A 27,085-nucleotide genomic window follows, 5' to 3' on the forward strand; every position below is an offset into this window, starting at 1 on the left:
GCAAAGCTAGGCAAATACCAACATATCTCAAGTTGTCATCCGTTAGGCTTTTGCCTCATTCCAACCAGTTTTAAATCTAAAAAATACATTTCGAAAACACTAAGCGTAGGTACTATAACGTAGTAGTGTAGACAGCGCAACCACAAAACATCCCAGAACAACCACAGAACATTTTCTGTAATGGCAATGACTGGAAGTATAAGCTATACTGTGCAAACAAACACTAGAAGCGCTGCTAGTCATTAAAAAGTTAACAAATATTCATTTGTTTTTTAAAAATGTCAATATTTTTATATCGTTGTGTTTTGTGAATATTCGGTGTGTGATTTTAGCAATTTCCTCATTAATTACTGGTGTATTTGTACTTATTTTACGAAGTACTCTTCAAATAGAAGTCATATTGATATCAAAATCAAATTTCTCATGTCAAAAAACTCCCAGACACCAACTTTCAGCCAAATATTGGCTTTACTTCAGAAATTATTTGGAAAAGATAGAAATAAAAACGAAATTTCTACACCCTGTATCCCTGAAACTAAGCCATTTTAGGACATACGTTTATACGAACTTTCTTACTTATTTTTATCTGCAGAATATGCCGCCGAAGTTTCCGGAATACAGTTCGGACCACCCTGTATATGTAAATAACAATTTTTTAATGTAATTTTTAATATATGTATAATGCCATTTTAATATACCTATTTCGTTACAATTAATAAAACGTTTCTGTAATATTCAAAAAAAAATAAATATAGAGATTGATATTTCATGGATTTAGTACGCAAACAAACTCAAGGGGGCGCTTCTTTTACTTTCATTTCATTGCATATAAGTCAAAATTTTAAAGGGGGATGTTTTGTGGTCTGGTTTTGCATTGACACCTGTTCAGTTTTAATTAAATTTTCCATAGCAACTGTTAAAATTGCCTTATATCTATCAAAAAATAGTAGATAAAATAGTACTTTAACCGAAAGGGTAGATTAAATGATACTTTAACAGCGAGGATAGGTTAAAAACTTTATTTCTTCTCGCACGTTTTTTAATTGCTTCCATTTTTGAAAATTTTTGTATTCCTTTTCATAAGTTATTCGGGATTTAAAGGGAAGTAGTTTGGATATATGGCGTTTGTCGCCTCAGCCTGAATATCTGTTAGTAATTTACTTATTTCGTTTTGAGCCATTTCTGGCTCCGATTCAATCAGCAATCGACACGAAAGAGAATTAAAAAATATTGACTTAAAACTGACAACTAAAGAGACAGCTTTATTTATTTGTCAAATTACATAGAAACCAAAGCCTAAAATAGATTCAGTTTTTCTTAAATTACTTAAAATCGGCTTGTCCACAATTGTTCAAATTTGGCATGTGTATACAACATAAGCAGGCCTTTAAAAAACCTATTTACTAAAAAAATGTAAGTGCTGTAAAATTAACAGCTTAAAATTTACATGGGATTTTTTTCCTCCATCCGTTTCAAGAAACTGACAAAGTTAGTTGGATCAGCTCTATAAATAATATAATTTGTTTTTGAATTAATTACGTATTTACATTTTCAAAATTCAAAATTAATATTTATCATTTCATATTTTTCGTATTATTCCAGGCAAATATTAGAGAAATACCCAAATGAATTTTTAATGTACTAGAGCCCTGTCAGAGAGCTCGGCCATTTTCCATTGGAGATGTTTTTATGTTGATGGCGCGGCTCTCTTGACGATTGTAAACTTTAAGTGCTGCTGAATTTTTAACGCTTTCATACAGAAAACTGCTTATTTTCTCGTATTCTCCGCAGCGCACAACCGTGAAATCCTGCCGGCGGGACTCGCCATCGACGCCAGATTAGGCGCATTTAGTTATACTCATCATCACAAGTTCAGAGGTCTGGAGTTTTTACGTTTAGTTGAATGACTATCGTAAAAATTCGTTGCTAGTGTTAAAAATCTCAGATTTCTTACAGATTAATACCCTCAGATGCAAAAAAAACGCAACGGATAAATTTTTGCTCCTGATAAAAAGAGTCATTTCTTTGTTTATACTGTCTTATGCATAAAAAATTGCATAGCGGTATGCCACGCAGTATGTTAGCGGTTAAAGGTTAGCGCGTGTTAGCGGTAAAAAGTTAAGATACTTACCTAATAAACTAGCGAACACCATGACGAAACACGTGCCCAGATACACGTCGATCGACTTGACGTAGGAAATCTTGGGCAAGGCTGCGTTCGTTGATGACATCAGCGTAGTCATGGTCAACACAGTGGTCACGCCCAGGGCCACTCTAGCCGGTGTGGCATTTCGGTTCAGCCAGAAACTGACCCATGAAATGATGACGATCAGACCGGATGGGATGTAGATCTGGATCAGGTAGTAGCCCATCGAGCGGACGAACTGGATCTCGCAGGCCAGCCGAGAGTAGTTTCCTGTGGAGTGATGATAAAGAAATGATAATTGAAGGGTTATTAATGATAATGGTAGGAACTGGATCGTGGAATTGGAAGAGGCTTTAGTTGGAGACTTTGAAATTACTGTAAATTTTCTTTTAGATAGTTTCCAAGAGGAAGATGATAGAGATTTTTATATAAGACCATAATATTTTTCTGTTTTTTTTATGCAAACGAACTAGATCTTGCAGGTTAGTCGGGAGTTGTTTCCTGTGGAGTGACAACAAAGAAATGTCGATTACAGAGTTTGTATTGATAATGTTAGGAAATGGGTTGTGGAATTGAAAGAGTGTTTAGTTGGAGATTTTGAAAACACTGTTAATTTTCTTTTAGATAGTTTCCAAATGATAATTAAAAGAAATAAAACATTTTTATATATAAATCCATAATATTTTTACAGTGTTTTTTTTAATGAGAATGAACTAGACTTTGCAGGTTAATGATAATGATATTTATTTAAATCCTAATTGTAATTATTATAAAGGTAAAAAAAAACATTTTTTTTCCTTTTTTCTTTTTCCGATTTTCGAAAATTGAAAAAGATCAAGGTAAGAATTTTGTATTTTGTAATAATTGTTATTATTTATATACCGGGTGCATCGAAATTTGGTATTTGTAGGTAGGATTGATTGACGTATTCAATTGATTTCGATCACTTCCTGTTTCACCGGAAATGACTACAACTTTTTCTTTTTAAATGGCACCCTCGGTATTTTTTTACTTTATTCGACAGAAAATGACTATTTTTCCAAGGCTCCTTAATTAAAAAATAGTATTTTTAACACAGTCATGGCAACTAGATTGAAATTTAAAATACGATAAATAAAAAGTAAGCGAAAATGTCAAAAGTTGACATATGATGTGTCATTCTATTCAAAGTGTCATTTTCTATCGAATAAAGTAAAAATATACCGGGAGAGCCATTTAAAAATTAAAAGTTGTAGTTATTTCCGGTGAAACAGGAAGTGACCAAAAACAGTTGAATACGTCTATCAATCCTAATTTAGGTCATATACTAACATATCAAATCTCGTTTTTTTTATCTGAAAAAATAAAAAAGTTATAGGGGGTGAGGAACTATTGAGACGCACCCGGTATATTGGTAGTTTTTTTATTGAGATAGGCATGAAAAGGGTTGTTTTAACAAACGGTAGGTTTCAAAAATTGGATCTAGGATAGGGTTGCGTTTAAGACTTTGAAAATGCGATGTATTTTCTTCGGGTGGTTGTCAAAGATATGACGATTTTTGTATAAGATTATTTTTATTTTCTTATTCAGTTAAAGGCCTGTTAGTGGTAATGGTGATTATAATTTGATTTTTAAAGGTATGAAATTACAATCGATTTTTTTGCAAAAAATTGTATATAATCGTATTTACTACAGTCAGTTTAAATTTCTACATCAAATAAAAATAATTTTGATTAGAGATTTATCCATTTATAATAATATAAATATCTAAATTTGATTTTCAGGATTTTTATTAATACTTTTTTAATATTTACGATTACAAGTCTAATTGTTAAGTGAAGTTACTTTATAAATGTCGATTAATAGTAATTTTGTGTGTAAAATTTTGTATGTTTCTAACTACTTTCTTTTTTCTTTTGAATCATGCAGTATAGTATTAATACAGCAAATCTTTTTATACAGGGTGGTCCGAACTGTATTCCGGAAACTTCGGCAACATATTTTGCAGATATAAATAAGTAAAAAAGTTCGTATAAATGTATGTCCTAAAATGCTTAGTTTCGGAGCTACAGGGTGAAGAGATTTCATTTTTATTTGGATTTTTCTCAATAATTTTTGAAGTAGGTAACTGCAATATTTGGATGCAAGTTGGTGTCTGGAAGTTTTTTGACATGAGAAATTTGATTTTGATGTCAGTATGACTTCTATTTGTAAGGGGCGCCACCTACATGTGTTTTAACTGTTTTGAAGAGTAATAACTTTTTGTCCGTACCTGTATAAAACTACTAAGTGAAAAAATATACATTTCCGTGACTTTTTACGTAAAAAATATCTCTTGGTAAAAATCGCTACGAGCAACCGTTCTGGAGATATTTAGATTGGAAATAGTCAATACATGTCATTTTTGACAAAAAATAAACAACGTTGAGTATAGATATAGTTATTTGACTGAAATAATAAATTTGGGAAATTTTTATTTTTTTAAATTAATCATAAATTTTTCTGCGAAAAAATGATGATGAAACAGTTTTTGTTGAATTTTTGGTACAAAAACATTTCAAATTTTTGATTTCAGTCTAATAATTATTATTTAGTAGTTAACATGTTTAAATTTATGTCAATGATGATACGTATGGATAATTTCGATTCCAAATATCTCGAGAACCATTATTCATAGCGATTTTTACAAAGAGACCTTTTTTACGTAGAAAACGTCATAAATGGTTATTTTTTTACTCAGTAGTTTTATACAGGTACGGATGAAAAGTTATTACTCTTCAAACCAGTTAAAAAATATGTAAGTGGCGCCCTCTACAAGTAGGAGTCATATTGGCATCGAAATCGAATTTCTCATGTCAAAAAACTCCTAGACACCAATTTTCACCCAAATATTGACGTTACTTCGTAAATTATTTGGAAAAAATCGAAATAAAAATGAAATTTCTACACCCTGTATCTCCGAAACTAAGCATTTTCGGACATACATTTATACGAACTTTTTACTTATTTTTATCTGCAGAATATGCTGCTAAAGTTTCCGGAATACAGTAAAGACCACCCTGTATATTTCCTTTTAATCTAATTTTTAAATAATTCTGAACTGGTTTCTTATTATTTTCAATTTTTACAAATCTGAAAATTTTATTTCTATTATTTCACATTGCGAAAAAATACTTATATGAAGCTCAGTAATTTTTGATGTGAAACACAACATATAAGCTAAATACAACAAACCGGTGCTCTTAAACAAAGCAAAAAATCGGTATCTTTCATAAAGAAAACAATTAACAAGTGCCGATGATTACATCCATCGAACTTTTAATCTATCAATTCGTCGAGGTTAAGTAACTAAAATCTTATCAGCTAGGGCCAGATCTGCGGTGGAAAAAGAAATACCTGTGGTCAGGGATATCTCCATGGCTCTTTGCCGGTGTCCGAGCACCTTGAACTGAGGCAAGGACACCTCGTTGGACACGCCCACTGAGTTTGGTCCTTCGTTCCATTTATATCGGATGTCTCGCATGGTGTAACCGACTGCAATCACAAGCCACACACGTGTGCCAAACAACATTGTTGCCAAACAAAACAACGTAAAACGAACACACAACAAAAAACTTGTCAACGTCTCACAGATCGGGTCAAATGTGCAACGAAGATATTACAAGTGCGTGAAAAGAAAACAAAAATAAAGATAATTGAAGAAGCTTGGCAACTGCGGCCGATATGATCTGTAGGTTTGTTGTGGGGTGTGGTGCTACATAGGATTATAGTGTTTTATGTTTCACTTTAAAGCATTTTATCCAAAGTAGTATTTAGATTTTTTTATTTTGTATTTTTGTGTTGATATATTTTAAGCAAAAAGGGATACTGATATTTATGATAAAGTATATTTTCAAGTATTATTTGTGTGATATAGTTAGAATAATTGAAGCCTTTAAGTTTTTACATAATTTTTTTGTACACGATGTCTTTCCTTTTTCAAAAATCCATAAATACAAAAATCGAGAATATCGGGTGGCCTTTTCGTAACGAGCGTACGCTATCGCAAGACAAGTTGAGCCGAACTCCTTTTCATATCGAGCGTTGGGCGGGTTGGTTGGCGTAGTTATTTGGAGGGTGTTAATTCATTGGTTAGTCATAGGTAATTATATGATTAATTATTTTTTTAGTATTTTCTTATCTTATTACATCAGCGTACACAAACAATGTGAAAACAAAATAGAAAACTTTGTCGCAACGCATATTATATCGAGCGTCTAGGAATGCATGACAAATGCGATAAAGCACGCTCGATATTAAATCAATGTTCGCATTATTTCGGGTAGTTTCGGCTTAACGTATCTTGCGATAGCATACGCTCGTTACAAAAATGCGGGTGCGTCTCAAAAGAGGCTCACCCCTATAACTTTTTTATTTTTTCAGGTAAAATATAGAGATTTGGTATATTAGTATATGACATAAATTAGGAATGATTGACGTATTAAATTGTTTTTGGTCACTTCCTGTTTCACCGGAAATCACTACAACTTTTGATTTTTAAATGGCACATTCTGTATTTTGTTACTTTATCCGATAGAAAATGACATTCTGAATAGAATGACATATCGTATGTCAACTTTTGACATTTTCGAATATGGTTTATTTGAAATTGCAACATGCAATTTATAACAACAATTTGACACGGAATACCAAGTGTATGGTACCAAATTATTCGTAAAAATATGCTTTTTCCAAATATACTAATGAGCCAAACTCGTTCCCTTTGAAAAAATTGAAATATGATTAAAAATAAGATTTGGGCATTTTTAAACCGGCCAGGACAAGACACGAACAACATTACACGGTCAAATCTATTTTTCCAAGGCTCATTGATTAAAAATTAGTGTTTTTAACACAGCCATGGTACTCTAGATTGAAATTTAAAATTCAGTTTTGTTTTAAGCGAAAATGTCAAAGGTTGACATACGATATGTCATTCGATTCAGATTTTCAGAAAGTCATTTTCTATCGAATAAAGTAAAAAAATATCGAAGGTGCCCTTTAAAAATGGAAAGTTGTAGTCATTTCCGGTAAAACAGGAAGTGGCCAAAAAGAATTGAATACGTCAATCAATCCTAATTTATATCATATATTAACATGCGAAATCTCGTTTTTTTATCTGAAAAAATAAAAAAGTTATAGGGGGTGATCCACTTTTGAGACGCACCTGGTATAGCAGCATAATAATACACACTATCGTTTAAGCACACTTTGATCGTGTCAACCTACCTTGAGGCAAATATGTATAAATCTGTAAATTCCAAATTCAATTTGACTCAGTATCGACCTTTTTGTTTAAAAAATACCGTCACAGCAACTCTCGCCGTCAAAACTGCTGTTTACCTGTCGTCAACGAAATGACCTTCTGCCTTTGCCGGTGGCCCAGCACCCTGAACTGCGGCAGCTCCACCTCCTTGCTTATGCCCACGCTGGTCAGTCCCGTGTGCCACTTGTAGCGAATGTCTTTCATCGTGTAGCCGACTATCCCGGCCACCAAAACAAACAAAGCTATCACCTCATTTACAGCCCTTATGCCACCTCTAAACATATAGGACGCGTTTAACTGACCTCAATATTATTGGTCACCATAGATCAGAGATCGAGCCCATTCAGTACCAATCATCTTTAAAGTATAGAGAGTTACAGGCAAGAACAGTTAACCTAATAGGACTGCTCATTCAGCCAAAAGTGTCTGCCAGGTGCATGCGAAAACTCCTCGCTTTGTGACGTCATTGTAGTCCTTGTCATGGTTATTAGTCCTTATCCGGCAACCAATAATACACACACGTGCATTATTGGTTGCCGGATGCAAAACGTTCATTATTTAGTTTATTTATTTAAACACCTTATATGTATGCAGTATAGAAAATTTACTGTATAAATCGTATTAAATACTCGGATAATGCATTTTTAAGAACAGCAGTTCCCAACATCACCTTTTGCAGGCATTCTTTTTAGAGTACTTCGATATTTTGCTTTAAAATAATTAATAAACAATATCGTAGGCACTTAGTAAGCACTTTGTCACAATCCACAACACAAAATGAACTTGTTTATACAGTCTATAGCTCTAAAAACTTTAAAAACAACTTTTTCACATTTAAAATTGACAAAATAATTAACACAAAATTTCTCAGCTGTTATTTTTATAAGTTTACCATAGGCAACTAATAATACACACTATCATGACAAGGACTACAATGACGTCACAACTGTCCGCTGAAGCGCGGGAAGAGGCGAACGTACGTCTTATGAGGATGAACAATCCTATTAGTTTACCGTTCTTGAGTTAGAGGTAAGAAAAATTATCTTTGTATATAGAAAATTGACATTTAAGATGGCGCTGCTGTAGCAAAAGTTCGAATTTTATTGATTATTAGCGCTACCCTGGCCATTGTTTGAATCTCTATTGTCCCCTTCTTTTAGGTGACCACTTAACCTCAAACAAAGTCCCATATGAGATGATTCTCCTTAGCTCTACTCTCCATAGTTTAAAGCTGCATTAAAAACCTCAAAATTAGTGGAAAAAATTAGTGAACTCAATTAGCGTAGAAGTGTGTTCCTCGAATTTCAATGGAAGTGTTCAGAACGTTAAAATTAGTGGTTGTATTTTTCAATTAGTAGAAAAAGTTAACAATCTTTTAACTTTTATTTACTAATTTCTTCACAATTTGCGAGTAATGTTATTTTGGCCTTAGATATTATCATCTGCCAATAGTATATTGTTTTATTAGGAGTAAAAATGTCACTTTTTGGGGCGAGGCTGTTCGTTTGACATACAGCTGAGGCACAGAAAGTCATTTTTACTCCGAATAGAACATGCTATTTTTTTTTCAAACACCGTAAATAATTTTTTAAACAATTTCAAACGTTCCAAATAATAGAAAAAAGATTTATAAGTCATACCTTGTATGTAATTATATATCGAGAAACTATGGTTACGCTCTTTGAATTTGACACTTTATGTCAGCTTAATAATATATTTTCATATTTTTATGCTTGGGCGTAAAAGTGTTTTACTTTTATGCCTAGGCGTTAAAATGACTTTATTATATTGTCAATCACGTCGCAAAAATTGATACTTTTGTGACGTTTGAAAAAAAAAGAAATTGTATAGTTAAAAACAAGAACATTATTGTTTTTTAAGCTAATTATTAGCTTTCTCTATGGATACATCTGACTACCGGAAGATTTTGCTAGAATATTCTATTAATTTTAATTTGATTTTTTTAACACCGTAAGTGATTATAATTTCTTAAGTATAAAGTATAATTGAATTCGCTAATTTAATCTTCACTAATTTCGAGGTTGTGAATGAAGCTTAAGGGTGTCTATTCTTTTCTTACTGTTAATGAAAAGCTAGAGTCATAACATTCTTGACACATTTTTTTAAGGTGACTGGCTGGTACTAAACGGGCTGTGCCTTAGATAAAATATATAAAAAGATACAGCATTTCAGGACAATATCATCACAATATAAGAAGGTGTATTTCGATAAACAAACAACAACTGTTTGTCATGCAGATCTTGCGTGCGTATTAAACCAGATATTGTGCTGTATCTTTTCTATATTTAATCTAAGACTACATACATATCTATCAACTTTTCTGACTGACTTTTAAAACGTCTACTCTGTTGTTAAAAACTTGCCGTGCTTTTCTGTCATAAATATACCTCTGTGAGATAAATATGCCATAGTTTCAAAAAAGATGAACATTTTTTAGTATCAGCTCTGTTTCTGTATTTTTAGTCAATAACAAATTATTATAAGGTTGAGATACTTGTCTTCATTTTTGGCTTGTACATATTTTGTTGATTTTACTATGACAGATTTAATTAATTATAATATACAGTTTATAACTGATACTCTATAAATGCTATTTATGTCTTTAGACATTTTAATTTTTCTAGTATACTAAGTAAAAATAAAATGTTAGAAAATTTTAATAAATTATAGAAATAAAAATAATGTTTCTTTCAAAATATTGATACATTTGTATAAATTTTTTGGGATACATAAGCTCAGTTACCGTAAAATATAATTTATTAATATATTTACTAAATATTTCACAGTAAAATAACCAATTTTTCTATGCACCAAAAATGATCGATAAGTAAAATATGGATATCTCCAAATTATTATCTAGAAGACAGAAATATAGGAAAAATCATCGTTTTTAAATGTACAGCCACGTACACAAGCCGACTTAGTCCGCAAGGATATTTTTTATGACAGCAAAGCATGATAGGTTTTCGGCCACAGACAGACCATTTTACTTGACAGTTTCACCTGTCGTGTAACACTGCCAAAAAAGTACGTTAATCTATGGGGACCATTAGCTCTATTTTGTTTACGTTTTGAATATAACATGGTATACTGTAGATTCCAGTAGGGACAATAAAAAAAAGAATTTATTGAATTTACTGCACATTTTGGGATAATTTGTAAATTAAAATTTGGCCATAAAAGTTAATTTAAATCTAAAACCAAAAACAGTAACAAAAATAAAAATTGAGAATTACATTACTGAAATCATTAGTATATTTTAGTTATAGCATAAACATGACAATATATGAATTTATCGGTGTATATTTTCTTTCTGTGCTCTTAGTATGATCAAAAAGACTTTCATAATGAATTTTGTCTCAAAATTTGATTACACATTAAGAAACACTCTCAATTATAGAATAATAAACTATTTTTTTAAATATATTGTTTTTAAAAAAGTGTAAAATGTAAACAAGTATCTGAAAATAGCTCATTAGAAATCTTAAATTTAAGATTGACATAAAAATATATAAAAGTGATTGTATATCTAGCTATTTCAATATCATATTAGCGGTATTTTTTTGTTAAATAATATTAACTAGGTTTAAAAATTAATGTTTGATAAAGCAACTCAAAATTTTAGACTTGATAAATAAAAAAACAAAATGCTTTTTTTATTAGCTCTTTCTTTAAGGTCACACAAGTATTCATTCAAAAAGCAGAAAACTTTTATTCTTAATTTTTAAAATTGAATTGGAGACACATTATTAATTAATTAATTTAACATTTTTCTCAAAAAAATTAGTCTTTTTATTCGGTATTTTAAAAAATATAATTATAAAACTTTTTCCAGAAAAAATACACCAAAAAATTCATTCGATTACTTTCTAGAAAAGCTGGGCGTCAAAGCTTATTTATTTGGAGGTGACTACAGGCGTACCAAAGGTTCTTAGAGGGCCTCTTCTAGACTCGTATTTTATCTCGCGACTTTGACATATCATTACCACGTATCACACTCGTATATTCGGCGGGAATTCGTGTTTTATGCAACACCCCAGACATGCTACATACGCCCGTATCTTTTTTGATAAATATTCATGACGTCAGTTTCCGTATTACACCTGAGGAACTAGTGTAACGCTCTAGTTTTGTCTGTGTTTTCGATTCTAGAAGAGACCTTCACATATGTCTACCGCGATTTTTGTGAAATAAAACGTCTAAAATTTATAAAAAAACAAAATATAAAATAAAAATGTATTGGACTATGTTAGCGTTATATTATTTTGTTTCAAATTTGTTTAGTAGGTCTTAATTTTTTATTCATTTTTTGAGATATTTTTATTCATTAAAAAAAATGTAGGGATTTTAATATTAGCCTATTAGCATAAATAGCATTCGCTGTCAAATGTGACAGTTAATACTGATATAAATTATATAACGGGTGATCGAAAAAAAAACTGCATCCAGTTGGCTTGGAAATGACGATTGATGACATTTCCCATATAATTTTATATACAGGGTCCGACAATAGTGTGTCGGGCATCTGTAGCTACGAGTAAAAAACTTGCGAATTGTTTAACTTCTACAGGGTGGTTGAAAAAAGTGCAAGTGGATCAGGATGATTTTTTTAAACGGAACATGTGTGTATAATATTGCATAATCCTAAGATATAATATACATAATTCTAAGATATGAGTAAATATATTTCGATAGTTTCAGAGATATTAATAAATAAATAAAAAAAATATATATATGTTCAGCCATTCTTAAAAAAATAATTTAGTTTCGCGGTTTTTTTTAAATACCCTGTATGATTTAAAGTTACCATATTTATAGCAATGTAAGTATAGACCATGTAAAGTAAATACCTAATATAGTTTTGATTTCAGGACAGTTCCTGTACTTGTAATATTTTTTTTAAGAAAGGTTGTAAAATATATATTTTTTATTTAGTCATTAATATCTCTGAAATTATCGAAATATATTTTAGGATTATATAAAATAATCTGAAAGGAAGCCGATAATGAAGTAACATACAGGGTGTTCCATTTAAAAAAAATAATCTCGATCCACTCATAGATTTTTGGGCCACCCTGTCGAAATACATCCTCGTACATACTTTAGGTTTGTACTTAAACAAAATTTTCAAGTTTTTTATTTTAAGACCTTCAGATGCCCGACGCACTATTGCCGAACCCTATATAAAATAACGTCGTTTTCAATAAAAATTATTTTATATTTTTTTTACTCTATTAAGATAAGCATATATTTTTTTTATTTCAATACTATATCATACATTAGGAAAATGTGCATTTAAAAAAATATATTGATCTCCCAAAATTTTATACTAATTTTTTTTAATAATGGTCTATTTAAAGAAAAAAAAATAAAACCTGTTAACAGTGGGATAAAATATAATGCTAACACTGTACGAATAAAAAAAAGAAAAAAAATACAAAGAAATTGGAGTCATATACATGTCGGTTATGTTCGATAACGATAACGAAAACACTTCTAAAATGGGGGAAAACACTTAAAAAAGGAAAATACAGAAAGCGGGATTAAAGCTATAAGCCTGTGGAACAAGCGAAGTTGGCAAAAGAGAATAATAGGCGATTAAAAATGAATCTGGCCTCGATTTTTTCTACCCAGTACCGGATTAAATACATTTTTTTCAGAGGTTTTAAAAAAATAATCGGATTTTTTTGGAATTATTATTATTTTCTCAATACCTCGCTGTGTGGATTAGTGTCCCATGCAGGTGCACAGTGTAAATATATTTTTGAACTTTTTCAAATCTGGTTTCGTTTATTTGATTTTTTTTTTGAAAAAATATAGACAAAAATATTACCTTATGCTTAAAGATATGTTATCACTATGTATATATATATTTAAAATAATTCATAGTTGATTTATACAGGGTGAGTCTTAAATAAGCGCAATTATTTTCAGAGCTGGTAAATCTAGATAAAAGAAACATATTTTCTCTTTACCGTTTTTCAAATAAGTCCAAAATAGCTGAGTTATTCAAGTTGAAAAATTAAAAAAATGATTTATTTTCCAAAAATTTTGAGAGCCACCGAATTTTTTCTGTATTTTTTTATATCCTTTTTAGTGCCGTAACCATAAAGTAAAGCCGTAACAATGGTAATATCCGAGGTTAAAAAATTATACCGTGGGAAAATTTGCGGTGAACAGGCAGTTTTAAAAAGTTTTCTAACGTATATAGGCAAATTTAAAAGAAAGTACACTTTTTTGCGAAAAAATAACCCCATAGTCGTGTTCCTGGGGTCGAAATATAACACCCCTAAAATATTTGCACTTATTTAAGACTCGCTCAATCAAATTTTTAAAATATTTTTTTAATATCAGTTAAATAGACAATCAAATATTATTTATATTATTAGTTACATACCATTCAACAGTTCATAAACTTGTATACAACTTATAATGGTAAGAGAAATATTATGTTTATCGTTTAAAAATAAACATAATATAGTATACAGGGTGCTTCTTAGATAAACCAAACTAGGTGAGTTATTTAAGTTTGTAAATACAATTGCCCATATGTTAAAAGCAGCCACTTGTTTTTATTTTTATGATTCTAAATGTCAATGCACACATGAAAAAAAATCTGAAGTTACCATTTAAATTTCCAGATCATCCTCCATATTTGTCAGATTTAGATACCAGCGATTTCATTTTATTCTATAAATTAAAAGGTGCACTTGGGGGACAACATTTTTTTGACCAACGAGAAGGACCTTTGTAAATTGCACACTACATTACAACTAAATTTCTAACAGAGACTGCAACATTTCTCTAAAGTTTTTTAAAATATAGAGAAACATTTAAAAAATGTGTTTTAAGATATATACTAGCAAATATCTCGGGATCCTATCTTGGTCTAGAGCCAGGGGATAGTAGTAGTATTAGGAAAAAGCAGACCATCCACTGCAGAAACAGACAGGAGCACAGGCCTTAATCAAAGTACCTAATTTTATAACCAAAAAGGGATTTTAATGCCCAGCAGAGTTAAAGTGCGCATAACAATAGATCTCTTGACAGGATAAGTGTTACTTGAACCATCTCAACCTGTATTAAGGAATTTTTTGCTGAACACTCTGCAATAAATATCCTGAAACAGCACACAATATGTCACTTCGAAGTCCTGGATCTGAATCAAAACATTCTATTTGAAAAAACAGGGTTAGAACTGGAGAAACACTGCTCCCATTCTATCAAGAACCTGCACTAAGTGGTACAGGGTACTGGGATAGGAGACTAAAGAGCAGACATAGAAAAGTGACCAATACAATAGACCTTACAGATTGCAGTAATATTATATAGGAAAGGTATATACTACCAGTTGAAATATATGCATTTCTTTAAGAAGAAACACCCTGTATATATTCTCTGAGCTATTTTCCTCAAATAAAATAAAATAATCATAATGTGCGTCTATGTTTACTTCGAATACCCGATACCAGACAAATAAAATTCAAAAATATACCCAAGAAGAGGGAGGAAAAGCCAAATCGAGACATAGACCATCTCTAAGTACTGAACGAAAGAAAATAAAAATACGCATGCGTGATAGTACTGTGGTGCGCCGGGCAGTCGGCGCGCTGGGATCGAAAACGCAGAAAATTTTCGATTGTTGAGTCCGGCGGCCATTTTGTCACAGTTCCAGGTCCAGGGCCGGGCTCGCAAATTTTTTTTTTTCGATTTTTTTTCGTTTCTAGCAGAGAGGTGTGACGAGGCTCGTGTCGAGTGTTTTTCAATCGGCTCACGAACTACGTAAACGTACTGTTTTTCTTGTTTTAAAATACATTTGTGGTTATTTTTTCGATTGCGGCCTTTGAATAAAAAGATTAAGGAAGGAGCATACCGAAAAACTTGGTGGAGCGCGATGGGTACCTAATATGGCTGACTTCGGTTGATCAGTACCGTTCTAAATTTATTTAAAATGTGTAAAATTATAATATAGGTTATAGATTTTACAGTATTTCTTTTACGTTGTCAATAAATGTTAATAGTTATTAAAATTATTATAAAAATATGAATTTCTAATAAAAATAGATAAGTCGTAATAATTATTTAATAATAAAACATCAGATAAGCTACTAAGACACGTAGGTAAGTCAAATTGATGTATCCTAATTTCTTTTGGCTAGTAGTAAGTAAAAGCAAAAATGCTAGAACAATATACAATGTACAGGGTGATCCGAACTGTATTCCGGAAACTTCGGCAGCATATTCCGCAGATAAAAATAAGTAAAAAAGTTCGTACGTAAATAAGTACAGGGCGAAGATATTTCATTTTTATTTCGATTTTTTCCAAATAATTTCTGAAGTAACGTCAATATTTGGATGGAAATTGGTGTTTGGGAGTTTTTTGACATGAGAAATTCGATTTCGATATCAATATGACTCCTACTTGTAGAGGGCGCCACCTACAAATTTTTTAACGGGTTTGAAGAGTAATAACTTTTTGTCCGTACCTGTATAAAAGTAATGAGTAAAAAAATATACATTTACGACGTTTTTTACGTGAAAAATGTCCTTTCGTAAAAATTGCTACGAGTAATGGTTCTCGAGATATTTGGAATCGAAATTATCAATACCTGTCATAATTGACTTAAATTAAATATGTTGACTAAATATAGTTATTAGGCTAAAATCATAAATTTGAAATGTTTTTGTGCCAAACGTTACACAGAAACTGTTTTATCATCATTTTTTTGGCAGAAAAATTTATGACTAATTTAAAAAAATGAAAATTTCCCAAATTTATTATTTGAGTCAAATAACTATCTACTCAACGTGTTTATTTTTTGTCAATAATGACATGTATTGGCTATTTCCCTTCTAAATATCTTGAAAACGGTTGCTCGTAGCGATTTTTACTAAGAGACATTTTTTACGTAAAAAGTCATGGAGATGTACATTTTTTCACTAAGTAGTTTTATACAAGTACGGACAAAAAGTTATTACTCTTCAAAACAATTAAAACACATGTAGGTGGAGCTCCCTACAAATAGGAGTCATATTGACATCGAAATCAAATTTCTCATGTCAAAACACTCCTATATACCAATTTTCATCCAAATATTGACGTTACTTCAGAATTTATTTAGAAAGAATCGAAATAAAAATGAAACTTCTCTACACCCTGTATCTCCGAAACTAAGCATTTCAGAACATACATTTATAGGAACTTTGTAACTTATATTTGTCTGCAGAATATGCTACCGAAGTTTCCGGAATACAGTTTGGACCACCCTGTATACCGTGCTGGCAACTCTTCCTTTTGGGTCTGTATTTACATGTGTGGAAGTAAATCGCATAGGGATCTTATTAAGTCGGAGTGAGAGAAATGCGACCGTGGGCTGTTGCGGCGTTGCCACATTTATCCGGTACGCCTTTCCCTATCAAGTAAAGTAAAATCACGATCGCAAACCGCTTATTTTTAATTTTTTTTTGAAATATGTAAAACTTGGAAAATAAGTTCGTCATAATAATGCTTTTATTTATTCACTATTCTAATAAACAATATGCATTCCTTCGGAAACTCTCTATTTATTTATATGGTAATGCTAAAACACTCTATTTGAAAGTCGATTAGAGAAAACAGTATGATTCATTGGCAAGCGATGTAAATATTTGTGATCAGGTAAAAATGTGATGTAAGAGGAGGCTTAGCTCGGAGGCGGCAGGTCAGTCAGTTGTTGATAGGCCGGCCGGCTGTGTAGTGTTGTGTTTCGTCACAGAGCTGACAAATGGAAGTTGCGAGTCTTTTGACTAATATAGTTGCAAGTCGTTTGACTGTAAGCCAACGGGGTCGTTTGACCACGGTAAGAAAACCTCTGTGACGTCTTGCCTTCGAGTTGGTCTTGAGAGTTTGAGGTCTCCATATTGTCTTCTCGATTGACGATGCGGCGTTGGGATGGTGAGCCACCCAAATAGCTTATTCGATTGGGATGCGAATCTGTTTAGCGGCAGAATTGCGTCCGGGGGAAGCCCCTATACTATTTCAGGTGACACTAGCTAGTTGTTGAAGATTATTAACCAATAGATCCGAATAATATTTGAATTAGATGGAAGATATGGAATGTGATATATTGAATAGAATATCAGTGATGTCAGTGGTTAGGGGGCGGAGTACCCCCGGGTGAGTCTTACTATTTAACTATCAATTTTATCCAGATCAGTAAATGTTTGTTTTGTTATTTTCATGTACAATGAGAGAGTGCTTGCCAATGACCAACTAAATGGATATTTGAGGTGAATTTGCATTGTGAGACCCGGTTGAGTAAGCCCCAAAAATACCGATTTTACAAATATAACTAGATAAAATTATTAGATATGTTTCTGATCATCTGAAATGGAATTATAAGAATATCGTTAGTGTGTCTATATTTTTATAACGAGAAAACATCAGGAACCGCGATAATTTAAAAACTCAACTTTTTAACACATAACACGCGATAAGAACCACTTTAGATATTGAAACTTTTTTTTATATTGAAGTTTGGATCTTTTACAAGATGTTTAAATGGGAAGAATTCGATAGGCTTGTTTTTTTTTATTCAAAAATTCAAAAAAACCGTCCATTTACTTTTAGTGCATAGCAATTTTCAGCAAACGTGTAACTTTTTTATTTGTAAAGATTTTAACATGATGTCTGCGAAGAAAATATAGCGTTAACTTTAAGAAAGTTTTTGAAAAAAACTACAGTCAATTATTTCCAATGGATTTCGAGATATCGATTTTTGAATTCAGAGTTCTAATAGCGAGACCAGTGTCGAACACCAACTCAATTCCACTTATTTTTAGTTTATAATTAGTTAATTCTGAGTGAATTTTATAACTGAATTAGTTTACTACACGTAACAGATTATAGTTACTTACCATTGAAAAGTTATTCCCTCATTTGACCTATTTTTCTCGATTTTTGACCGAGATGCTACACAACTAACTGTTTTACAGTCTTAGATAAATCGCAATAATGTCACCGTTAATTTAAGTTCCCACACAATTTGCTTCTAGATCTACTACCTTTAGACAAAACCAACTGTAGAATAAAAAACATAATAACATAAAATAAGCTCAGTAAAGAGAAAAAAATCTGCAAAATTTCAAATCAAATTCAAATGTTTCTATTGAAACGTCAAAGAGAAGTGTCAATAATGGGAATACATGATGTTGATTCATGTCTCTAATAGATGAATACATGGATATCATTATACTCCTTCCTTAATATTTTTGTACAAAGATGGCGACAGTTTTGGGACCTCTCCCGCTAGTGCTGTAGTAGAGAAGAGGCCAAAGAATATCGTTAGATTTGTACAGGGAAAACCACAAAATACACAGTCTTCTTATTTTATATTATATTTATAGAAAAAACACACTTTAGGTTGATACAACTTTAGTACTGAAGATACAAAAAATTTAATCTTTTATTTACTTTTAGGTTTTTTTTTAATTTAATTTGTATTGTTTTGTTATTATATTATTATATATTGTTTTAGTGTAGCTGTGTTTAGTCTTAATATTGTTTTATTGCTATTCTTTTTTATACCGATTTCTTTAAATATTTTCTCTCTAATGAACCTAATTTGTTATATTATTATTTTAAAATTACTTTCTTTGAGATCAGTTATGGCATATATGAAATTCTTTAATTTAATTGATTTTTCTTAGTATCGCATCTGATATTTTGTGGTTTTTCTGTTTTATAACAAACATACAGATCAACATTTCCAATAAGTAAAACAAATAAAATTGACTTTTTAACCAAACTATTAGTAACAAAAAAACGACATTATTTAATTTTTATTCGTGAAGAAAATAATTGCAAATAATCTGTGTCGAAACAAAAATTTAGAAAATTATAGAGATTTTATATACAAAAAATATATTTTGGAAAAATAAGTATGCTAAAGAATTTACCATACACAAATTTTCTCTAATTTTCATACATATTTTTCCAGAACAAAAAAATATTTTAAACATTTTGGTTGTTATGGGATCAAGAGCTATCTGTTAGTGCTTTTGCTTGTGTAGAAAAAACAGATCAAAAAGTGCTGAATGCTGAATTGTAAGAAAAATTGGAAAAGCTGTAATGCCGTCGCCTGGCATTTAGAGTTTTCTCCGGCATTTATACAGGATGTCAATTAATTGTCAAACCAATATAAATAAAGAAAAACATTTTGTTAAACATTTTTATAAGTTGTTTAAAACATTTTTATAAGTTTGACATCATATACATGCCGGTTATGCTAAAAAAACGTGATTTTATTATAAATTTTATATTTTTAATAAAAAAATGCTGGTAAGCAAAGATATAAGAATACAATAAAACTTAGTATGGGTGTATTGTGCTCTCGCTTATATCTGCATAGCTTGACAGTATACATTTAAGCACATATACAGGTATCTTTTGAATCCCCGGTATGTTTTGAGGTATGTGCGTTTTAAAAACTTTAAAATGCACTTGAAATAAATGTTATCCCGATAGTTCAATGGAATCTATATAATAAATATAGCTAGATATTTATACTAATAAGATTTTTATTATGCATTTTTTTATATTTAATTCCATTCCAACTAAAGTTTAAATACGTTTTTTAAAATTATACTTGTGAGAATGTGCGATACTTACAACTTTCGATTTCAATGTGGCACAACTGTCTGTCCATGGGGAAGTACTGTAAGTTCATTGGACAGGAAGCAGTAATTGTCAATCTGTAAATAAAAGAGTAATAATAATTGTAAATTAAATCTATACTAATATATAAAATCCTGACTGACTCACTGATTAATCACGATACTGCTCAAACCACTCAACGTAAGAAGCTTAATTTTGGCATACAGGTTGATTCTAGGGTTTAGAGGTTCGATAAGAAGGGATTTTTCGAAATTCTAGTTCCAAGGGGGTGAAACCACCCCTCAAATATTACAATATTTTTTATTTAAAAAACGATCAAGTTTCCGATAAAACGCTTAAACACGTATATTCTATTTTGTTTTTTTTACATATTTTAAGATTTTTTAAAAATGTATACAGGGTGTTTCGAAAAATCTGGTCATTGATTAATCACGATCCTGCTTAAAGCGCTTGACGTAAAAAGCTGATTTTTAGAAAACGGATTGACTTTAGGGTGTAGAGTAATATAAGAAGGGATTTTTTGAAACTCGAATTCTAAGTGGGTGAAACCACCCCTCAAATATTAGAATATTTTTTATTTAAAAACCGATAAGAAGGGGTTTCTGGAATCTCAAATTCCAAGAGGGTGAAAACGCCGCTCAAATATTACAATATTTGCTTTTAAAAAACGGTTAGTCTTTCGGGAAAACGCTTTGTAAAACTTGGAAAATAAGTTTGTTATAATAATGCTTTTATTTATTTACTATTTTAATAAAGAATATGCATTCCTTCGGAATCTCTCTATTTATTTATCTAGTAATGCTAAAACACTCTATTTGAAAGTCGATTAGAGAAAATAGTATGATTCATTGGCAAGCAATGTAAATATTTGTGATCAGGTAAAATTGTGATGTAAGAAGAGGTTTAGCTTGCCGGCGGCGGGTTAGTAGTAGACGGGCCGGCCGGCTGTTGTGTTTTGTTTTGTCATAGAGCTGACATTTGGGGGTTGCGAGATTTTTGACTATAAAACTTCTAACTGGCCAGGAAACGTCGCTAAACATTGACTATTAAGTATGAATTTTTCCAAGGCTTCTTGATTAAAAATTGGTGGTTTTCCAGAACAAACAAGATTTGAACAAGCCAAAATACAGTACTACTTACCGAATACTTCTGGTGATGCTGCCGGAATGGTGTATTCTGATAAATTCGTTTGATGTAGTGGCTTTGTGAAAAGAGGACGTTTTTTCATTGACGAAAAACGTGTCAGGCACCCATATGTTTGTGATAAATTCCGATCCCACAGATAGCATCTCTACCTGTTTTGATTAAAAAGCATAATTAATTTTGGTATTGATAATGCTAGATACCTAGAAATTGGTCTCGGTAGACTCAGAAATTAGTTGCTTTTTCAAAACGTCAAAATTAGTGGTAGTAAAGCTTCATTCAAACCTCACAATTAATGGTTTCAATTAGCGTAGAAGTTTGTTCCTCTAATTTGAACGTAAGCATTCAGAATGCCAAAATTAGTGGTAGGAATTTTCAATTAGTGGAAAAAGTTAACAAACCTTCAACTTTTCCACTAATTATACTTCAAAATTTGCGAGGAATGTCATTTTGGCCTTTGATTATCTTTCGTCAAGAGAAATTGTAAAAAAAATGTCTATACTGTCAAGGTGTATTACTGGTTGCATAACTGCATACTGCTAAAAAAATCGCAACGTGCCTTGAGGAACCTGGCGCATTCGCCAGAAAGTAAAGAAAATTATAGAATTCTTTAGAAAAATCTAGAAACAACCGCCAGGGGGTATATAAGGCCCGCGCTTTGACAGTTGGAAAAGTTTGAAGTTTGAAGTCTAAAGTCTGAAGAAAGTTTGAAGTCTGAAGTTTGAAAATACCGCGAAATACCGTTAGAGTAATAGTAGTTGCATAAGTTGTGTTGTAAATAGTATAAGTTGTGTGTACAGAGTGAAACAAATAAAATCGTTAAGTATTTTATCGTGAGTTTAAATAGTGGACCCACGGAATCCGTAACAATACCTATTAGGCTTTCTCTATGGATACAACTGACTAACTAAGCTTTCGCTAGGATATTTTATTAATTTTAATTGTGTTTTTCAAACACTGTAAATGATCGTAAACTAAAAAGTAAAAAATGTAATTGAAACCACTAATTCCTTTTATTAATTATCAGGTTCTGAATTAAGCTTTATAGTATTAAATTATTATCTACCAAGTCTTTTAAATTAATTATCCACTCACCTGTGGTCTTTTACGGAAAGCCAGTCGCGGATCAGTCCAGAATTGTCGGAAGTAGAAGTCCAAAGTGAAATCCTAGAGAGAAATCAAGCGAATTAGTATTAGGCTGACCGATTCTGACCTATACTGTAATTTACAAAAGTAAACAAAGTGCAGCTAATCAAATACATTAACATGCGCGTGCACATGCAAAATTTGTGTCAAATCAATTACATTTTGTTGTCATTTAATTAAAGGATTTAATTAACAGTAAGATATTGATTTATAGATGAATATAGTTCAAATTGAATTACTGTTTTAAATAATTTTTTTTGTTAAAAAATTATTACTATTTTTATGGTGGCTATTGGTCTGTTCTATTATGACATTTTCAAACCTATTGTGGTCCTCTTTTGATCCTTAGGATACATTCTCCAGTCCTATACCTTTCAAAATGTCTAATAACTTCAAGATTGAACTCTCCATATAGCTCTTCCATAACTGATTGTCATTGTCTAATACAAAGAACCGTACATTTGCTGTATATTTACAATGTTCTCTGTCGTTTCTTATTCAAATTGACAAAATCTGCACAGCATGCTTCAGATATCTATTAAGCTTTAGCAGATATCAAATCAGCTTCGGATATCTATTAAGCTTACAATGCTCTGTTAGTAGACCCAGTACAATCTTTCTGTCTTTGCTTATATGGTCTACCGTAAATTTTGTCATAAAAATGACGTCCAATGACATTTCCCATATGCATAAGCAATCTTCATTCGGTTCACAGCAATCGTTGACGCCGTTTTTTAGATCATGTTGTATATTTATATTGCAATTTTTTGGAAAACAAAAACAGTAATGAAATATGTTATATTTTTGTACAAGATGGGTAAGTTTTATGTAGCAGAAGATCTTAAAAATCGAGAAAAAGCTCATTTTCAGGAAAAAGATATATATTTCAACATACCTGCCACTATAAAAGCTTAACACTAAAAATAATGGGCGTTAATATTGTCATATAGCCATTAAGCCAAATTTAGTACAATTTATACACTATAGCAAGATCTCGGAGACCGAGACCGAGACCGAGACCAAGACGATGCAATATTTATTCAATAGTTTATTATATGAAAAGGTATCTGATAATGTAATAAAAAAATAGTTGTTTGCTAGAGACGCTTGATAGTGGTGCAGACTAGTAATGCATAAGCTTCTAGTTTCATTCTGTTGTATTTATAATTAATAAGACACTAACATCTAACATTTCGTTCATTGTTTACGCATAGAAATCCAAAGACGATTCTTCAGCCGTTCAGATACGATCAATTCTATTTTCCGACTTCGGAGGAGTATTTTGTTCATCCACGCTTCGAGAGGTGGAGCGATACGTTAAAAAATAAGCTAATTTGACGATCGTGTGTAGTCTCGGCCGTGGCCGATAATCTCCGCCTTTTTATTTCGAGAACGAGATCGAGATCTCGGCCTGATTTTAGCCGAGAATGACTGTAACTGAGACCGAGACCGAGATCTTGGTCGGACCTTACTTCAAACTAATCCCCCCCCCCTATTCTATATTTAATTACTTTCCTTTACCGTCTAGAGATTTTAGTTATTTTACTTCAGTAATTAAACACTTTCCATCTTGGTTTTAATACCCTGTATATTTCTAATCGTTAAGCTCGACCTAATACCGATGTGCGAAAATGAAGAAAAAAAAAACAATTCACGCACATGGAGGCCTGATTGCGTGAACGCTTCTCCAACGTTCTATTTCTGGAAATGGCAGGATTGCAATACGTTCGAGAGCCCCAAGTGCACGATTTATCGCCAGATATATATCGTGTTCACACGAGGGTGATGATTCTTCGATAGAACAGCCCTTGTGTGTCCTAGATACGTCCTATATATTTTTAAACTCTATACAGGGTGGTCATAACTGTATTCCGGAAACTTGAGCAGCATATTCTGCAGTTAAAAATAAGCAAAAAAAAATGGATAAAAATTTATGATTAATTTAAAAAATGAGAAGTTCCTAAATTTATCATTTCATTTAAATAACTTATCTATTCAACATGTTTATTTTTGTCAATATTGACATGTATTGATTATTCCCATTCTAAATATCTTGAGAACGGTTTCTCGTAGCGATTTTTACCAAGAGACATTTTTTACGTAAAAAATTACGGAAATGCGTATTTTTTCACTCAGTAGTTTTATACAGGTATGGACGTAAAGTTATTACTCTTCAAACACGTTAAAAAATATGTAGGTGGCGCCCTCTACAAGTAAGAGTCGTATTGATATCAAAATCAAATTTCTCATGTCAAAAAACTCCCAGACACCAATTTTCATCCAAATATTGACGTTACTTTTAACGTTTACGTTTAATTATTTGTAAAAAAATCAAAATAAATATGAAATTTTAACACCGAGTATCTCCGAAACTAAGCATTTTGGGACAAACATTTATACCAACTTTTTTACTTATTTTTATGTGCAGAATATGCTGCCGAAGTTTCCGGAATACAGTTCGGACCACCCTGTATTTATAAGATACAGTAGGGTCCGTTTTTAATATATATGTTTAATAATTTATGTATATTATGTATATATGTCTTATAATAAAAATAGTATTAAACTACTTTTTAATTTTTTTTTTGTCAAAATATTTTGTCAGGATATTTGAAAGAGTTTCCTAGTGATCAAGAGAATAAAAAAAACCGGGTTACAGAAAAAATACCGGATTCATGCAAAATCGTTTAATTTATTTCCTAACGCTCTGGAACTTGGAACTTAATAATGTTCGCCGTGACGTGATAGCAAGAAATTAATAATTACAGTAAATTCCTAATTAACAGAGTCTGGATTAATCGAGTCCTAGATTAACCGCGCCCGTTATGGCTTGCACACATGCAACCGTGCTGATCTGAATTATCCCAGCTATGCTAATAACCGACCTTTAAACTAAATTGAGATGAAACAAGTTTGGGTTCGCGATTTTTATTATACAGGGTGAGACTTTAATAAGTGCAAATATTTTTAGGGGTGGTACATTTAAACTCTAGAGATACGTCTATGAGTTTTTTTGGCATTTTTCGAAAATATTTTTAATTTTTAGTTAAAATATATATTTTAATATTATGAAAACATAGGTAGCAGATTACTTTTAAAAGAATGAAAACCCGGAAAAAAACTAGTGGTTCTAAGCAAAAAATGATTTTTAAAATTTTCAAAGCTAAAAAACTCGGATATTTTTGACTTATTTGAAAAACGGCAAAAAGAAAATATATTATGATTAGGATATTAATATATTATGCGTATATTTGACGTGAAACTTCTTTCTAACAGCAATTGAATTGGATGATTTGAAGGACATGTGTGAAAAAGTGATATAAATAAATAAAATAAATAAATAATGATTTTTATTGTATAAAGAGTAATATTACAAATATACAATATTAGACAACAACTGGTAGGAGTTTGGCGTTAGCCACTCTTCCACTCCACCATAAAATAAAAGTAAATGATTCTGCACTTAGAATTCGAATTATAAAAAAAAATGCAAAAGAATAATTACAATAAAGAATATATATTTTTTTTAAACAGCTGATCATTAAAACGATTTTAAATTAATTTAATTAGTAGACAATAATGTATTATTTTTAATTAGCAAACAAACGATTTTTTATCTCAAATTTAAATCTTGAAAATGGTGAATCTAGTATATCTAGTATTGGGTTTAACAATAAAAGGTGCCTTATAGGAAAAACTACATTTAAATTTTGAACTAAATGCCGCGGGACTGTAAAAGTATTTAATCTAATATCTCTACTATGGATTTCTGATCTTTTTATAAGTACATTGTATAAATATGGAGGAACTTTGTATGTACAGACTTTATATAATAACATAATATAAAGGTATTGAAAACGTAAAGAGAGTCTAGGCTCATTCAATTTAATTAGGTGAGGAGTTACGTGCTCTCTATATTGTAGATCACAAACAAATCTCACCGATGCATTTTGTACTCTCTGTATTTTTGCTTGGTTGTAGTTTGTCAATAAAGTGCAATAAATCTGACTGCAATAGTCCCAATGTGGATATATCAGCGCCTTTATTAGGTGAAGTTTTGTCGCTTCATCCAACAAAAATTTCAGATTATACATGCCCTTCAATTTAAACATAGCTTGTTTGTATACTTTATTACAGTGATGTTCAGTCAGGCCGCTGTCTAGGTAAACTCCCAGGTTCTTGGCAACATCGACCCATTTGATCAGAGTACCACCAATAGATAAATCAAAATTGGAAACAATAAAGTTTCTACTCCTCGCATTACCTACACAAAGTGCATGAGTTTTATTAGAATTTATTATTAGTCCATGGTTACTACACCATGTTTCGTAAGCAGCCAAATCGCGGTTCAAAATAGTAACAGAGTCCCCAGCATCTTCAATGGCAGTTTCCAGATATATCTGTACATCGTCAGCGTACATATGCATTTGACACTTATGAATCGCTGATGGCAAATCAAATGTGTATAATAAAAATAAGAGTGGGCCCAAGATGCTACCCTGGGGCACTCCATTCGTTGTCACGCTAAAGTTGGATAATTCTAAACTATTCAGCTTTACTCGTTGTGTCCTATCATTTAGATAATCTTCAAACCAAGAGAATGCAGCAGTATCAGATCCAAAGAATCGAAGCTTAGCTAAAAGCAATTGAAAGTGAACCGAATCGAATGCCTTACTCTGATCCAAGAGAA

The 27,085-nt window shown here is 31.5% G+C and overlaps 1 protein-coding gene across 5 annotated transcripts in view; it reads right to left on the reverse strand.

The window, feature by feature from the left end:
- LOC115889918 (gamma-aminobutyric acid receptor subunit beta-like) overlaps positions 1-27,085 on the reverse strand; it is a 98,129-nt gene that overhangs the window by 2,820 nt on the left and 68,224 nt on the right. For all 5 annotated transcript variants that reach the window (XM_030910013.1, XM_030910009.1, XM_030910011.1 and 2 more), the window contains exons 5-9: positions 22,345-22,416; positions 21,247-21,401; positions 20,101-20,183; positions 5,522-5,659; positions 2,132-2,416 (exon numbers count right to left, since the gene is read on the reverse strand). In XM_030910013.1, coding sequence (XP_030765873.1) covers positions 2,132-2,416; positions 5,522-5,659; positions 20,101-20,183; positions 21,247-21,401; positions 22,345-22,416 — 733 coding nt within the window. The remainder of the gene's footprint in view (positions 1-2,131; positions 2,417-5,521; positions 5,660-20,100; positions 20,184-21,246; positions 21,402-22,344; positions 22,417-27,085) is intronic.

The sequence above is a fragment of the Sitophilus oryzae genome, unplaced genomic scaffold (assembly GCF_002938485.1).
Source record: "Sitophilus oryzae breed Bouriz unplaced genomic scaffold, Soryzae_2.0 scaffold_857_pilon_pilon, whole genome shotgun sequence".
Lineage (NCBI taxonomy): Eukaryota > Metazoa > Arthropoda > Insecta > Coleoptera > Curculionidae > Sitophilus > Sitophilus oryzae.